The sequence below is a fragment of the Ahaetulla prasina genome, chromosome 2 (genome assembly GCF_028640845.1).
Source record: "Ahaetulla prasina isolate Xishuangbanna chromosome 2, ASM2864084v1, whole genome shotgun sequence".
In the NCBI taxonomy this organism is placed as follows: Eukaryota; Metazoa; Chordata; class Lepidosauria; order Squamata; family Colubridae; genus Ahaetulla; species Ahaetulla prasina.
In genome coordinates, this window is record NC_080540.1 from 139,036,494 (window position 1) to 139,055,417 (window position 18,924).

The window sequence follows — 18,924 nt, forward strand, 5'->3', positions numbered from 1 at the left end:
ATACTAAACTGTTATGCACAATGTACAGGTAGTCCTCGACTTACAACGGTTCACTTTATGACCGTTCAAATTTACAACGGCACTGAAAAAAGTGACTCATGACTGTTTTTCACACTTATGACCATTGCAGCACCCCCATGGTTATACGATTTACATTTGGATGCTTGACAACTGACTCACATTTATGACAGCTGCAGTATCCTGGAGTCACATGAACACATTTTGCAACCTTCTGATAAGCAAGGTCAATGGGGGGAAACCATTAAGATTCACTTAACAACTGTGTTACTAACTCAACAACTGCAATGATTCACTTAACGAACGTGGCAAGAAAAGTCGTAAAATGGGGCAAAACTCATCAAAACATTTCTCACTTAGCAACATAAATTTTGGGCTCAATTGCGGTCATAGGTTGAAGACTACCTGTGTACGCTTGATAATAGATTGGCCCATCATGCACAACATTTTTTCAAAGGGATGATTTCCAGTCCTTTCCTCACCCTGCCACCTTGATCTATATCAGGGGTCTCCAACCTTGGCAACTTGAAGACTAAGCAAAGCTGGCTGAGGAATTCTGGGAGTTGAAGCCCACAAGTCTTAAAGTTGCCAAGGTTGGAAATCCCTGATCTATATTTTTTCATAGAAGTTGCATTTCTTTACAGGTAGTCCTTGACATACGACCACAATTGAGCCCAAAATTTCCATTGCTAAGGAAGACAGTTAAATGAGTTTCACTGCATTTTATGATCTTTCTTGCCACACTTGTTAAATGAATTACTCCAGTTGTTAAGTAAGTGACACGTTGACAAAGTAACGAAGTTAATGGCTTCCTCACTAACTTTGCAAAAGGTGATCACATGTCCCTGGGACACTGCAGACATCATAAATATCAGCCAGTTCCCAAGTGTCCGAATTTCAATCACATGACCCTGGGGATGCTGCAATAGCTTTAAGTGGGGAAAATGGTCATAAGTCCCTTTTTTCACTGCTACTGTAAATTCAAATGGTTGCTAAACGAATGGTTATAAGTCAAGGTTTGCCTGTATTTACCTCCTTCCCTCCTTCGTTCCTCCCTTTCTTTTTCCCTCCCTCCCCTCCCTTCCCCAATCTGCAATAATATACAGTGATATTTTATGACATCAAGCAAAACAGTATATAATTAACAGAATACATCAAGGCACAGGATAATACAATCAAATGAATAAATAACAACCAGATTGCCAATATAATCAATTATGACACCGTAAGATCAAACTCCAAGGGCCCTGAATAAAACTTTTTATCTTAGCAGTCTCATGGAATGATGACAGATGGCTCTCTAAGGGAGTCTGTTCTATATAGTGGCTAAAAACCCCCCACTGACTGTAATAGACCGTATACTTCTTACTTCCCTTAAAAGGGGGACACTGAGTATCCCCAACTAGGAGGAACACACATTTGACACTGCTTACAACTGACAATATGGGAATCATCAGGGCTTGCTGGGGAATATTGCTGATAAGATGCCACAGCTGACATCAAAGATCAGCACCAATTATGCATTTAAGTAGAAATGCAGATATTGTAGGTTCACACTACTCGTACGTTACAAATGGTTGGTGAATCTAGTTTTGCAACAAATAAGAGATCTATAGTATCAGAAGTTACTGGATAATGAAGAAGTACACCTGCCCACTCTGACATGTGGGTTGCAACTCCCCAGAGCACAGTACAGGTAGTCCTCGACTTACGACCACAAAAAGCTCAAAATTTCTGTTGCTAAGTGAAAAATTTGTTAAATGGGTTTTGCTCCATTTTACGGCCTTTCTTGCCAGAGTTAATCGGATCACTGCAATTGTTAAATTAGTAACACAGTTGTAAGTGGCTTCCCCATTGACGTTGCTTGTCAAAAGGTCGTAAAAGGGGATCACATGACCAGAGGACACTGAAACCGTCATAAATACGACTGAGTTACCAAGCGCCTGAATCTTGATCATGTGACCACGGGGTTATGCTGCAACGGTTGTAAGTGTGAAAAATGGTCACAAGTCACTTTTTTCAGTGCTGTTGTAACTTCAAATGATCACTAAATGAACTGTTGTAAATCGAGGACTACCTGTAATCTAGCTGGCTGAGAATAATGAACTGCTCATTGCCTTCTTTCTTTCATTTATTGTTAAATTACTAAGGCTAATGACCTTCCCAGTGGATATACTTTATGACAGTATCTTGGGCATCTTTGCAGCTTCCTACACTCTCTTCCAAATGCTTCCTTGTTCAGGATATTTACATCAAAACTATTTAGGACATTAATGGAATTTATACTACCTTTCTTCCAAAAAAGAGCTCGGAAGACTTTGCAAGCAACTTTCCATATATTCACCAGTTAAACTACCGGGCCAGACTTCATTAGTTAATACAAGGAAACTGTGACACTTGTGTTTCAGTGCAAGGTTAGATGTCTCAAAACTTAAACTTTCAGCCTTGTTGTCATGATTTCACTGTCAAAAAAGTGTGCATATGTTATGTTATGTTAGCAAAGCTGGCTGGGGAATTCTGGGAGTTGAAGTCCACCAGGCTCAAAGTTGCCAAGGCTGAAAAGCCCTGATATATGCATTTACTGTTACAACGTAGCACACGCTTTCTAAGAGCACAGGTGAAGTGCAGATTCTTAATCACTTGGAAGCTATTTAGGGCAACAGCTCATAGTGACTGTAATATGTACTCAAGTTTTTCAAGCCTCTCTTCAGAGATGTGGAGTATTCAGAAAAGAAAAGAAAAAGATTTTCCAAGAGCTTTTTAGGAATATTTTCCAATAGCCTAATTAACCAGAAACTTACTTGGAGTGTTGGGGGTATATCCCATAGATTTATTTTATTTATTTATTTATTTATTTATTTGTTCATACTTTTATACCGCCCTATCTCCCTAGGGACTCAGGGCGGTTTACAGCCAGATAAAAACATAAATATATACAAAATAAAACATTGATTTAAAAAATTTATTCAATAGGCCAAATGTTTAAAATAGAAATATAAACAATAAAACCCCATATAAAACCAAATATAAAATTTAAAAATTTAAAAAATCCTAGTCCAGTCCTGCGCAAATAAATAGATGTGTCTTAAGCTCGCGGCGGAAGGTTCGAAGGTCAGGAAGTTGGCATACTTTACAAATTCCAGTTTTCCATCCCTCCTTGCATATAGAAACATTCCAATCTGATGGGCTCTGTCTTTACTTGTTAGGTTGCTAATTATTTTTTTTAAGCAAAGCAATTTTTGGAAACAAAGATTTTACCGGAAATCGTAAGGGTGGGAAAGTTTTAATTCTATCACATTTAGTTCACCGTTCTTCCTAAGTGTTGAGAGCCCACCCACTGAATCTGAATTTTTTCTCACTTTTCATTATCAGAAAACATGTGCATGGCAACTTCACAGGTGTTGCTATTTTAATCACAATGTTTTCCACTGTGCATATAAATGTATCCCTGTAGCTTTAGGGATGCTATGCTTTCTGATGACATGTTTGAAAGCAATATGTCACCCAAGAGAGTCAGATGAATGTTAGAGAAAGTCCATAAAAACATGGCACCACTTGTCTTAGCAACTGGGTACCTATAATCCTGACAAGTTGGGTTTGGCTCAGGCCAACAATAGCCAACCCATTTGGAGCCCTTGGACAATTTGCTTGTGCTCAACCCAACCTCTCCCTCTCCTCCCTGAATGTTTTTTTTTTAAATAGAAAGAGGGAATGCTATGCAGGGTACTTTCAATTCCTGGAAGAAATCAAATAAAGAAAATGTTCATTTCAGATCTAAATGATAGTTCAGCTCGAAGCACAAAAATTAACTGAGAAAATAATAGCAATAGCACTTAGACTTATATACCACTTCATAATGCTTTACTAGCCCTCTCTAAACGCTTTACAGAATTTGCATATTTCCTCAACAATCTGGGTCCTCATTTTACCGACCTAGGAAGGATGGAAGGCTGAATGAACCTTGAGCCAGCGTGAATCGAACTGCTGGCAGTCGGCAGAATTAGCCTGTAATATTGCATTCTACCACAGCTCTTGCAATGAAGAATGAAGGGCCTTAGAGGGTATAACTTACAAAAAGCCTATTTGTGATAGCCTGAAAATGATCAGTCCATCCCTACAAGTCTCTTAGGACAATATAGAACAGTGGCAGTATCCATGCAAAACATTTCTAACAATATTCCATGGTAACAATCATCGCAAGATAGCAGTAACTAGGCAAGTGTGAACGAAGCTGCTGGGAGGTTAGTCATTCTACACTGCCAACTGTGCACTTGTTCTAATCTCAATGAAGGGCACTGGATTTGAACTTTAATGCCATTATAGTCTGCAATCCGGCTACCGAAAGACCTGCTTTCACCCTGTATGAACTTAGTGGAACTTTTAAGATGTCACAATTTTTCTTTGACACGTTGTTGAAGCAATTCGTCAAATATCAGAGCAAATTTCTCTTTATTTTTCTAGAGTACAACCTTGGGTAAATTAAACAAGCTCTTCTCTGTTTGCTTAAATGCACTCTGAAAATATTTAGGTTTTATTAATGTGTAGAATTGTTTTCAATTAGCCTTCAGCCCAGAGGTGGTTTCAGCAGGTTCTGACCAGTTATGGAGAATCAGTAGCAGAAATTTTTCGGTAGTTCGGAGAACTGGTAGTAAAAATTCTGACTGGCCCCGCCCCCATCTATTCTCTGCCTCCCGAGTCCCAGCTGATCGGAAGGAAATGGGGATTTTGCAGTAACCTTCCCTGGAGTGGAGTAAAATGGAGATTTTGCAGTATCTTTCCCCTGCCGTGCCCACCAAGCCACGCCCACAGAACCGGTAGTAAAAAATTTTGAAACCCACTACTGTTTCAGCCATTCCCCTGTAATATAATATAAAGGACAGCTCAATAAAGATGTTAACTCAACGTCCAGCACCAGGCCCTCAGTATCAAAATGCTGTATTCAGATGGACCAGATGTTCTTAGCCAAATAAAGAAATACATAACATTTTAGTTGTTTATTTATTTAAATGTATTGGTCGCTGAACTCGGTTGGACTCTTTAATCTAGTAGCAAAGAGGGATTGTATTAATGGATGCATTAAAACAGTTCTCTCAAGAAAAATAAAAGCTTTCCTTTCTTCCACTGACTGCAGAGGCTTTGGTGCTGCTGTTCATCAACCAAGACTGTCAAACAGAGAGCCTTGCATGACACAGGGGCCAAGCTGGAGTCTCCAAGCGCGAGGCAATTTGTTTAAAACTAAATCACAAGGATTGCTCTGGACACAGAGCAGTTTTTTTGTTGCTGAAACCTAGTTGCTGTCAAAACGCATCTCTGACCCCATTGGGACAGAAGTATGCTTTGTCGGATGGTGTTGAGACCTGAGGTTCCCATTCAGCACCTTCAGATTATTTATTTATTTTATTTTAATTTATTTTATTAGATTTTTATACCGCCCTTCTCCCGAAGGACTCAGGGCGGTGTACAGTCAAAATAAAAACAGTAACAAAATACAATTAAAATAAACAATTAAAAAACTTATTATAAAACTGGCCAAAATTTAAAACATATTAAAATTTAAAACCCTTTAAAATACTAAAATCTAAATAACTAATTAAATAGATAAATGCTGGAGCAAAGGGAAGAAGGGAAGCGCAGACACACTGGCGCACAAAATCCCCTAAAAGCACAAACATCACCCAGGATGACAAAGGAAGCCAAAGGAGACCCTACACAATAAAGGCATTTGTTAAGAGCAAGCTTAGGGAGGGAAGAGATATTTTGCACAGAATGCAGCCCCAACATAAAACAACCGCAAGTATTTATTAACCAAAAGCCAGCTTTCTGTGGCAAGAAAAAAACTTGTAATTCGACGTGAAAGAAGAACAAAAGCTCTCTCTTGCTCAATGCAATATTTCGGGCCTTCGGGAGTGAAAACCTCAACAGGAAATATCAAGAATGTGTAATCTTATGACTGCTTCCTTTTGATCCACATCACTCAATTCAACCCACCTCCCTTTAAAATATTTCAGGCCATCTTCAAAAGAATCCAAGTGGCAGTAAAAAAAAAAAAATCCAGATGGAAGGGTTTTAATCTACATTTGCAAGAACATTTCAAGGGGACAAAGATCTCATTGTACTTTAGTGATAACTGAATGTATTTTTTTTAAAAAAAGAACATAGACTAACATAGCATGGCGATAATGTTTCAATAAAACGTATTTTGAAAAAATAGATGATGGGTAGAAATAGAGATGTATTAATCACCTTTTAAACACTGTGATTTGGAACATAAATTTTGCCAGCTTCACTCATCACCTGTCTTAACTAGAAAAGTTTGGCAGTGGTATTTTAAAAACTAATAATAACTGAAAAGAATCTTCTATGAAACAGAACTTGTTTTTTTTTCTTTGTAAAGAGACAGTAATCCAAAAACAGTCATTCCATCGGATTCTGAACAGCTTCTATTCTATTTTAAAGCAAAGAACATTTGCAAACCATTGTAATGCAACCATTTATTTTCTTTATCTTTTCTTTATCAGATGAATGGGAACCATGTCAGCAGAAAAGAAGAAAGATCCATGAAAGGAGTCCGTTGGGGAGGGGGGGATAAGGGTTGGTATAGATGTGGCAATGCCAAGGAAAATCACTGAGATGTGGTGTCTGAAATTTCCATGGTCTATTCAGAAACACATTTCTCACACTCTTGATTACGTAGAATGCTAATTTAGAATCATTGTTCAGCTCCAGAATCAAAAGTAGAACCATCTCTTGGAAATTGGGCTTGTATCAAGTCCAGCTAGGCTACCAAAAGCTAGATTGCCATCTGATATAGATTCTTCATAGCTATATACAGAGTATTTGGAATTGAAAGATGACCAGCAAGGCCAAGGTTAATAATACTCATGGATGCATGTAAAGACCCTTTCTGACATCAGTTCTTCTAGAAAGTGCTTTTGTAAACAAGTAAACCTAAGTTAGGTCTGTATGGAATTACATACTTGCAGAAGATGCCCATGCCAATCAAATGCCAGTTCTGGGACTGCAAAGGGTCAACATGCAGGGTGTGATAGAACTGGAAGATCTATGACCGTGCATGAAACAAAACAAAAATTTGTGTTTACAAGGTTCTAATCATTACTTTTATCAATGCACATCTTAGAGACATATTCAGAGTGTAATAGCCTGCCAGAATCAGAGCAGCACACAAAGAATGCTTGATCATGTGAACAGGAGCTTGTAATTGGCAACCACTGTCCCCATAGCCTGTATCCTTTGCCTGCAATGAAAAGCATGCAATACACATTTCCCTGCCACCATCAAGTGCTCTTGAGATGAGAAACAAACATCAGAAATCCCCTAGAGTGGGCAGCTGTGCCATGCACCATTGTTCACTTCTTTGCTGGCGTAAATCTAGCCAAACAGTGCCAGGTTTCTATGAGGCAACAATCCACAGCTTGGGCAGTATATGCTTCTCCTTGGGTAATTTCCAACCCTGAGGTCAGAGGAGTATGGGAGGAAGAAGAAATCATTCTACTTCCTTCCCAACTCACCAACTTCACATGCTCATAAATGGCGGGTCAGTCTCGACTTGGCAGGATGCCCTTTAATGCCAGGTCAGCAAAGCAATAGTACTACTATCTATTATCAGCCAGGACAAGACCAATTTTCCAAACAGCATCTCTTACTCACTCTCTCTTTCCTAAACTTACAGTCACCACAAATCTCAGTAAGAGAACAATGATGCACTATTAAATGAAATACTCAACCTACCAATGAAATGTATAAATTCTGAGCCATAACTTTTCCCTCCTTTGCTTTTTTATTCTTAGTCTCAGTAAAGAAGGAAGAAACTCAGAATTCGCACTATTTTTTGTTAATATTTACGGGACCGCCTACTGCCACCATTAGCCTCTCACCGACCAGTGCGCTCTCACAGAGAGGGCCTCCTCCGGATACCGTCAGCTAAACAATGTCGGCTGGCGACCTCTAGGGGGAGGGCCTTCTCTGTGGGGGGCCCCTACCCTCTGGAACGAGCTCCCTCTGGGGCTTCGTCAACTCCCCGATCTCAAGTCCTTCCGCCGCGAGCTGAAGACGTTGCTGTTTCGAAGAGCAGGACTAGCTTGAATGTAGTTTTAAATTGGAATTTTTAAAAAAGGGGTTTAAATGAGGTTTTAAATTTGTATTTAAAAGTTAGAGCATCAATTGAATTTAACTATCTATTCTTTTAGCTGTTTTTTATATATTATATGTTTTCTGTTGTTGTTTTTTTGACTGTGAACCACCCTGAGTCCTTTGGGAGATGGGCGGTATACAAATATAATAAATAAATAATAACTCAAGAAGGAAGAAATGTCATTCACTGTATCACTGGAATATAATCTGCATACTGACTCCCAACTTTGATTGTAGATTAGTATCATTATCAACCCAACTGATGTGACTTGTTAAACCAAGACTGATGGGAGAGGAATACAGCTACTCCTTAGCTGAGGGCCACACTTGGCATTCAATTGCATCTCAATGGCCATATTCTGGAAGTAGTGGGCAATATCAAGACAGTAATTTGTATTCAGTTATAGTTAAATAAAGTTTATATGATTATTTCCTATTTAGGTATTGAATAATTTTTACCTTCCATTGCGTTGCAAATTCCAGTTCAGTAGTATTGGAATTTGGGAGGTTATACCATTGACATGAGACCTCAGGATTTCACCTCTAATTCAGGGGTTAACATTATGCATAAAATCACAATTTAAAGTGAGCCAGACCATTGAGACTTGTTCAGTACACCATCGTTAAAATAAACAATGGCTAATGCATTATACAAATCCTACCACACAAAGTGATGCACGTATTGGCTTGGAACAGACCGAAATGTGGTGTGACACAAAAGAGGGCCTGAAATCTGACATTTAGGAGCTCACATAAATTGGTCTGCATGAGGATTACATACTGAAAATGGAGACATTCAGACTGAAATTTACTTGATTCAATAAAGAATAGGAAAACCCCGAGTATGCAGAGCCTTCATGGTGGCTTTAGGGAAAACAACAACAATTCTTTCTCCAGTCCTGTTTATTAGATGGAATGTTTGACAAAGCCCAGAGGAAAGGGGAAGTAAGGAAACTGGAAATTATAACTATTCGGAATCAGGGTATACAATGCAGGCAGATGTGCACGATTAAAAAGATTATTTCTTTTGTGCCTCTCCCTTGTACTTCCTCACAAAGATTTTGAACTGTGTCTGTTACCAAAGTTTAAAATAGATCTGCCAACCTGGCATGTCTAGAAAAATAAATAGATTCTCAAAAATCAAATTAAACTAAAGTATAATCATGTGATTTTTCAAAATTCAAAAGGAAAAAAATATATAATATTTTTGTCACTTATACATTGCAAAGAATAGAATAGAATAGAATGGAATAGAATAGAATAGAATAGAATAGATTTTTTTATTGGCCAAGTGTGATTGGACACACAAGGTACAACTCTTGTACTATAAAGAAAAATCCCTAATTCCAGCTTCATCAAAATATATATTTATCCTAACATATATATATATATATATAGAATTTTTTATAAATGTTTTTAATTAAGTTTAGAGACAATTCTGGATCATCCAAAGCTTTCTTCTATCTTATTGGGAGTGAAGAGTTATTAAATTTGTTTATAGCTGTGATGAAAAATTAAAATTATTAATAAAAATTATATTCTTTCTTTATACCATAATATGATTAGATACATTATTTGGACAACAGAGAGAAGAGACCAAACAGCTCTTCCATCATGTTCTAAACCTGCTTTTTAACACACACAGTTCTTAGGATTTGGATGTTTATCGCCTGGGTGTGTTCTTTTCCTGATTTTATTCTGTTATTGTCTGGTTGTATGTTTTTTTAAAAAAATAAATGGTTCCTTATTTGAAAAACTCTGAAGTCAAGTGTTAAGAGAAAAACAAACATTTACTTTTATTACATCCTTGTCTACAGAAAATTTCAGCTTTTATTATGGGATATAATTAGAAAAATTCTGAGAAACTCTCAGGTTATAACTCTGAAAAATTCAGACATTTTGAAAACAACGGGCCAATAAACTTTTTCATTTGCAATTATACAGTTGATCACATACAATATGGCAATCGTTCTGGAAAATCATGATAATTTTAAGGACACTATTAATAGTTTCTAAATCTTCAGGATGTAATACTAAGCTGTGGTTTGTTGTGACATGCAAAATTGAAAGCAGCTGCAATAAATGTAGAGTTTAAAAGCTCCTTCTTAAACTTATATAATTTAGCTTCTGCTTTTAATTTAATCAAAGCTTCCCAAATTACCTGATTAGGAATTATGATTAATATTGATAAGAGTTAATTATGAAGCACAATTCAGAAATCATTTTTGGAATGGATCTATTTGAACTATCACTAATACAGGTAGTCCTTAACCTACAACAGTTTGTTTAGTGACCATTCAAAGTTACAACAGTAGTGAAAAAGTGACTTATGACCGTTTTCCACACTTAACGATTGTTGCAGCATCCCCATGGCCATGTGATGAAAATTCAAATACTTAGCAATTTATGACGATTGCAGTGTCCTGGGATCATGTGATCAGCTTTTGTGATCTTCTGACAAGCAAATTCAATGGGGAAGCCAGGTTCACTTAATAACTATGTTACTAACTTAACAACTGCAATGATTCACTTAACAACTGTTGCAAGACAAGTCATAAAAACAGGGCAAAACTGACTTTTTAAAGTCAGTTTAATTCACATTTTGCTTTTCTCCAACCACTCAACACAAACCACCATTTTAAAAAGCTACAAATTTTAAAAGAAGAGCTAAAAATACTGAACTTTACTTATATATAGAACAGTCTGTTGGAAACAATCTGCCTTCACAACATTTGATTGCTGGGAGGTTTTAATACATAGCTAGATTCACAGATTTAGCCATCTCTCAAAACTCACTGTGGGTTTTGCTTCTCGCTCTGTCTGCTCCCATTCAAAGTAGGTTTGGCCAAGCAATGTGACAGCATTGGTCCAAAAGAAAGAAATTGACTTTCCTGTTTTAACTCATGCTCATTCCACAGATTCAGAGAGAAATGGGCTAAACAAGCCTGATTCACTTTATCAGGTCTAAAGGTTACATTTCATTGTGCAGTTTCAGACTTGCACACACAGAAAAATTTTATTTATTTTAACAACAACAAAAAAGCACATTTGATTTCCTGAATTTGTATCAAATGTTGCTTCACAAATTATTTCTCTCTCTTTCAGGAAATACTTATGGAGGAACAAGGGACCTACCACAAAAAGGCATCAGGAAACATTTATAAAATTCTTGCTTTAACCATAATCAGATCCAGAATTCTCGCTATTATAAAAGTTGTTATAGTGTGCCCATAAAATAGGTTAGAGTCATTTGTGCCAGTGTTTGCTTTCCTGCATATAAAGTCCATTAGATAGTTTTCCAGGTGAACACCTAAAGAGTGGCATATAATTGTAGCCATTTCCCACTGTTCTGATTGTTTCCCCTTCAGACCTATTAATGACACTTCTCTTTGCCATCTGCGCCACTAGCTCCCGGCATATTAGAGATGTGCATGTCTCAATTATATCGGAATTATTCAAAATCCTGGACTCAATTAATCCAGTTCTAATTCTTCAGGCCTGCCCATACAGTGGGAAAATTTTCACCCACAAGCCACAAATCTTCATTGTACAAAATTGCTTGTGACATTAGAGGGTTGTGGTATTTGTAATGGTACAAAATGAACACAGCAGATACACTGAGTCAAACACAAAAGGAATACTGATGAACAATTCATGGTTCTTCTGGCCAAAATGATGATGTCCCAACAATGCTGAGATCCTATATGATTTTTAAAAGAAAAACATGGCTATTATATATTAAAAAAAACAAGCTGCAGAAATCTGAAATGAAATAATAAGGAAAAGAAATCAAGAGAGAGAGGGAGGGAGAGGGAGGGAGGGAGAGAAAGAGAGAGAGAGGGTATTGATTAGAATATATCTGGATTTCCAGGAAGCATCTGACAATACTGAAGATAGTAAAATTAGCAATATTGTTTGAATGTTTATTTTGTAAGAGTTATCTGTATTTTTAAAAAATCAAATACAAGGTAGCAAAGAAATATATACAATGTCCATTTATTAAAGTGAAACTCTATATGTAAAAAGAGCAGGATAGGAAGAGTATTGATGCTTTGGAATTTTGGAGAAAACTTCTGAGAATACCATGGTCAGTCAAGAAAACAAGCAAAGGGAACATTGAACAAAGCAGTCCACAGTTCTTACTGAAGGCACTAATGATGAAGTTCAAACTACCCTAGCTAGCTCTCTGGATTAGCTCTCTGGAAAAGGCCCTAATGCTGGAAAAGGTGGAAAGAAAGAAAAGAATAGGATGAGAAGGTGATGGACTCAGCCACAGCAATGATCGGTACATTTTTAGAGGAAGACCTAAATGAGCAGGTTAGGGACAGCTTGTCAAGGAGAAAATTCATCTGTCTGGACTTGATATCTACGTTCTCATAAATAAAATGCCAAACAGTCTGCTAAGCAAATTACACAATAAGATGGATAAAATTTAAGTTCTCTAAGGCCCTCCTTCAGTGGATCTAAATGAAGGATTGGCAAACTGTATTGCTTTTACGGGTCATTCCTTGAGAGTCTACCATCTGGGGCCAATTTTCACAAAGTGATACAAAGTGGAGCCAAACACATTGACCTGCTTTATCCCCTGAGTCATACTGTGAGGCATAAATTCATAACCAAGAAGTGCAGATCAAAGAATTCAACATCAACTCCTAAAAACACTATACGATCTGTGGGCAATTCGGCTATATGTCAATCTTCACTACCTCATTGCAAAGGAAATTGATTTCCCCCCCCCCCAGTGGTAGTAGCCAATCTGTTTGGCAGAATGAACTATGAAGATATAATAGTATAATTTTAGCATGCCTATAATACCAATCTCAAGAAGTAGAAATTCCAATATATACATTTGGGCTCTCTAGAATACACCACATGCAGCAGAATAGACAGGAAAGGAAATGTTACAAAATGTCTACACTATTTTAAATGAGTTTACATTTCCAGGACCAGGTAAAAATGATATCTCTGGGGGCTGAAGAAGCCTGAAGAAGTTATTTCTAGGTTGTGTGTGAGGATTTCTGGAGTGTGATGAATTGGAGGACAGAAAATAGACAAATTACATAAAAGATCCCAAAAATTTCAAACCAGTCTGCTTGTCATATGTGCCCTGGGTTCTTCTTTGGAAGAAGCGATGTCAAGAAAATGAGAATGAGGAACCAGGTTATCTGTTGTGACCCAGAGCTGAGGACATGTCATGAAACCAACTGATCAACATCTTCAAAAATAGGGACAAAGTGGAGAACATTGTATGGCAACGTCACATCCATACTATTATTGTTTTGTCTTGTTTGTTTTATATAGACATCATTACTACTATTATATTGCACTGGCCCATGGTGACATTGTCACTACCAGTTCAGGCACTTGACCCAACAACCCCATCGCCATAGGGGGCACACCCGATAGTTCTGCAATAGTCCCACGGGTGGGTTTCTTGGTTCAGGATCCCAAGCCTGTAGTTTGGTTTCTTCCTCGAGGTTCCAAAGCCTTGTGTGGTTATCTGTCCAGTTCCCAAACTGCCGATTGGGCAGCTTATCTTATATGGTTCCCAAGCCAAAGTCCATACTTCCAAATTCCAACGATTCCAACGATCGCTTTATGTATTACTGTCACTTCTGGGAATTGATACTGTTGACCTGACAACATGACTGAAGACACTGGAAAGCACACAAATAAGATGTGGTTCAGGAACCCAACAAGCATCTTGTCTTTCAGGCCAATAAAATGAATGAGCAGGGCCTCACAGATGCATAAATGTTACTTACCAGTGCATCATTTTGTTTGATCGAAATTTCCACGATGTTGCCTACCCACCATTGTTTGTCATAAATGCAGGCAACGTAACAACCAGCACTATGGACCAACGCAATATAATAGTAGTAAGGATGTCTATATAAAACAAACAAGACGAAACAATAATAGTATGGATGTGACGTTGCCATACAACGTCCTCCATTTTGTCCCTATTTTTAGGGCTTTATATGTCAGCGAAGAAACAACAACTCTACTTTTTTAGGGGTTTTGAAACATGCTCTTTCTAATGAGAATGATTTAACAGAGTTTCCAGAGGGCCTTTTTTTGTAAAAGCGGGCTGAAAATACCCTATTTTTGGCCTTTTTTACAAAAGCCGTCACCTTTATACTCAATTTGTGAACTATTAGAAAGCAGCAGGAGAATGAAATTTTATATTCGGAAACCTTGGGTTGCTACGTTATTACGCACAAAGTTTCACGTTTCTCATCTTTCCTTCCAGAGATATAAAAAGCCAAACTACCCTTTTTTGCGCCGTAGTCATTTTTGGCCAACTTTGCTCCAAATTATCTAGATGGAGATTGCTCATGAGAATGTTTTTATTATTTTGTTTAATAGAGCACAACTAGTTGTACAAGATGGCCAAGTTTTGTTTCTCTCAACAAAATGTTGCCAGGGATATTATGTCTCAAAGTTGCTGAACTCTCAGAGTCATAGTGTCAAAGGCTGTGGTATGGGGTCACACAAATGACTGTAACTCCACAAGTATTGCATCAGCAAACATAACACTTTACCAATGTTCATTGGGGACATGTGTGCATGTTCACATCAAATTTCATCAAAATCCGTGATAGTCGACCTGGGAGCCCCAGACCACTTGACACGGAATGATCCGCATGTAATAAGTTAGGACCCAGAACTTGTCCAAATAACTCTTTGCTTATAGTGTCTCTGATTTACTAGGACCTATCCATGACTAGGGATAGGGTGGCTTAGTGGGTAAGATGCTGAGCTTGTCGATTGAAAGGTCGGCAGTTCAGTGGTTCGAATCCCTAGTGCCGGGTAATGGGATGAGCTCCCGTTACTTGTCCCAACTTCTGCCAACCTAGCAGTTCAAAAGCACATAAAAAATGCAAGTAGAAAAACAGGAACCACCTTTGGTGGGAAGGTAACAGTGTTCTGTGTGCCTTTGGCATTGAGTCATGCCAGCCACATGACCACGGAGGCATCTTCAGACAGCGCTGGCTCTTCGGCTTTGAAACGGAGATGAGCACCGCCCCCTAGAGTCGGGAACGACTAGCACATATGCGCTAGGGGAACCTTTACCTTTAATCCCTGGACCTCCATAGAACAGAACAACACTTAGAACCAATGACTGAAGATGCAGAGAGAGATAAATCCTGAGCTAATTATTTGTCAAGAAAGAATTGGCCGACCTCAATATACAATGGATTCAAGGTTTCCATATACGAAAGAGTGGAGGGCCCTCTTTTAAGAATATTGTTTTAGCCCACGTTATAGATTTAGCATAGAGCAAGAGACAAATCAGACATCTTCAAGACTCCTTCCAATTCTATGGACCGACTTAGGCAGCAAGATGACACGGGGGAGCAAAAAAACCAAAAGGTTACCAAAAACCGAGAGAGGAAGTCCACTGGCCAGAAGGGTTTCTAACATACATTTCATCCAGATCAGATAAAACTTCCGTTTTATTTTTGTAACTTCGAGGAACAATCGATGGGCACCTGGTTTTAAAGCAGCCAACAGAAAGCTCAGCCGCCTCCACCTTTTTTTTAAATGACAGCATCCCAAAGACTGCATTTTAACGTAAAAGATATCACGCCAACATCAAAGCAGAAACCGCTAATTCCCTAGCAACCAGAAAGGCGAAAACGGCAAAACGTTACACGCCAGCACTTAGAAAGAAAGAAAGAAAGGGCCGGGTAGAGAAATCACAACCATTACTCGACTACGCCGACAAGCCAACCGGGCAGAAAGTACTCCAGACTTCACCACGCTTCATCGCCTCGCCGATCTCGAACGAATCAATGACCTGCCGGGCTGGGGCAGAACCAGAATCGTACAAAGAGGGTTAACATTATTTTGGATTTCCAAACCTTCCGCCTCTATCGGTCTATCGTCGGGGAGCAAGGCAGGCCCTCGAGGGGGGCTTCATCGGTGCAAAGAAACCACGGGGGTGGACGGAAAGGAAGGAGGAGGGAAGGAAGTTGGAAGGTCCCTTGACTAAAGATCTCTTGTGTCGTCCCACCCCCACCCCCCAAAAAAGGGGGCGATTTTACCGACACGGACGGCGTAATTCGTCTTGTTTGGAAAGGCACAAGCATCGATTCTGGGCAGGGAAACCCAGGGCTCCCCTTTCAAGATCTTTATTTATTTTATTTATTTAATCAAATAAATATTAAATAATATATATATATATAAGTATAAGCATGAATTGAATATATAAAACGAATACAACTAAAGGGAACATTAGGACAGGGACAGTAGGCACGCTGGTGCTCTTATGCACGCCCCTTCAGATCTTAGATCCCTAGATCCGAAGCAAACAGACAGTTTTCCATTACGGACAACAAGACCAGGAGAACATCCGGAGGGGCGGGTGGGGGGATACGAAGAGCCAGCAAACACCCGAAGCTTCGTGCAGCCTCCGGTTTGAGGGAAAAGGTGGAAAGCGGCAAAGACGCGCCAAGTCAGGGGCAGGCGAGGGGATGGCGAGGCCACCCACGAAGGCGGCGGGCGGAAAGCGCACCTGCTGGTAGTCGTCGTCCCTCGGCCGGAAGGCGCTGGGCACGGGTCGCAGGCTGAAGCTCAAATGGGGGAGCCCGTGCAGCCACGATGTCCACCAGGGCGCGAGGTACTCGGCCCGCGCCGCCAGCAACATCGCTCCCGCCGTCCCTGCTTGCAACCCGGGGCCCTCGGAAGCATCCGCTCGCGCCCGCTCGCGCCGGTCCACTCCGCACGCCGGCCGGGGGCCCTGCCTTCCCGCGTGCCGCCTCGCGGAGCTCGCCCGGCAGGCCCCGCCCCCCTCTTCTTTTCTTTCGAGCGGCAAAGGGAAGCTTTAAGGGTTGCAGCCGACGCCCCCTGCAGGATGTCGGAGACGGTGCTCAAAGGGTTTCTCTGGCTCGGGGTCTCTTTTTTTTTTTCCTTTTTTTTCCCCTGTCAGTCAGTGGTACAAAGATTTGCTTGCCCGTCTCCAGGCGAAAAGAAAGAAGAGGTCCCGCCCCCACCCGTCTGGAGGATGTCCTCACTCGCGGGAAACCCACTCGTGCCAAGTTATGAGGATCGCACAGAAGTATTTCAAAGGAGGATGTGCGTGGGAAGAGCACAGGGGTGGGGGTTTAGTGCTCCTGCCACTCCCTCCCTCTGAAATAAAATGCAGAATTTGAAACCATCAAATGGGTCACTTTTTTTTAAATATTTCATTCAAGGTAGTAATACAAACAAATGAGAATTTTTTCAATATTAGTATTAATATTAATAACAAGTTATTGTGGGTTTGTCACATGCTCCTAATTACTGGATAACTCTTCAGTGGGGGAAAAATGGAGGAAAAATTATATTGAGGTGGAATGAAGTGGGAAGAATTTAATCTTATTCTTTAAAGGGCTCTGGGGGGGAAAACACCCCATTTTAATTCATTCAAGAATATGTTCTATTATCTGAAAAAATGTATTCTCTGGTTAGCTTGTTCTGTCGTGTGTCACTGTGTTGTCATAAATACCATGAAACCATGAAGGAAAGAAGATATATACATGTAGTCCTCGACTTATTACCACAATTGAGCCTAAAATTTCCATTGCTAAATGAGATAACTGTTAAGTGAATTTTGCCCCAATTTATGATTGAGTCATTCAGTTGTAAAGATACTACTGTGATTAAATGAACCTGGCTTCCCCACTGATTGTGCTTGTCAGAAGGTTTCAAAAGATGAGCATAGGACCCTGAGACACTGCAACCATCATAAATACATGCCAGGTGGCAAGCGTCCAAATTTTGGCAAGGTCACCAAGGGGATGCTGCAACGGTTTTAAGTGTGAAAAATGGTCATAAGTCACTTTTTTCAGTGCTGTTGTATCTTTGAACAGTCACTAAAAGAATGGTTGTAAGTTGAAGACTATCTGTAAAGCCTTACACTCCATTCACCTTTTCCATGAGGATTTACTTTGACCTCTTCCCCATCGGGCCCAACTTATTTCACCACACAGGTTGTCTGTGATATCAGCTCCAGCAACAAGGCTGAACTATGGACAGAAATGTGTATGAGGGAAAAGGAGAAATTTGCAGACACAGCTAAAAAACTTGTTTTTCCTCCATGAACCAAGATAGAAGAGATGCTGATTATTCACTGCCAGGTCCTCTTCATATTCTTTGTTTGCCTTTTGAGCTGATCAGTTAGAGCTCAGGCTGACAATATCCCTCAGTGGGCCAGGTTTCACCAAAAGATTCCCAGTTGTAGCACCTCACTGTATTTAATTATTTAAAAATTTAAAAATTCCAAATGTAATATAATACAGATAATTTATATGATTGCTACCTGTCATCTCCATGTCTAAACTGTGTGCTATGGAAATGTGATAGAACATATGCAGATTTCTTTTCTGGATCAGTACATGGAGTTCGGATGTGCAACTTCTTCAATGATGTTCACGCATAATGCTTCAGAGGATAATTAGAACTGCAGAAAAAACAATTGTTACCAACCTGCCTTCCATTGAGGACCTGTATACTGCATGAATCAAGAAGAGGACAGTGGAAATATTTACAGATCCCTCACATCCTGGACATAAACTGTTTCAACTCCTACCCTCAAAACGACGCTATAGAGCACTGCACACCAGAACAACTAGACACAAGAACAGTTTTTTCCCGAAGGCCATCACTCTGCTAAACAAATAATTCCCTCAACACTGTCAAACTATTTACGAAATCTGCACTACTATTAATCTTCTCATCGTTCCCATCACCCATCTCCTTCCACTTATG

At 39.5% G+C, this 18,924-nt stretch overlaps 1 protein-coding gene across 1 annotated transcript in view; it reads right to left on the bottom strand.

Moving 5' to 3' along the window:
• Positions 1-16,957, bottom strand: part of TTYH2 (tweety family member 2) — a 78,431-nt gene extending 61,474 nt beyond the window's left edge. Inside the window, exon 1 of the mRNA XM_058169695.1 lies at positions 16,691-16,957. Coding sequence (XP_058025678.1) covers positions 16,691-16,822 — 132 coding nt within the window. The 5' untranslated portion in view covers positions 16,823-16,957. The remainder of the gene's footprint in view (positions 1-16,690) is intronic.
• Positions 16,958-18,924: the final 1,967 nt, after the last annotated feature.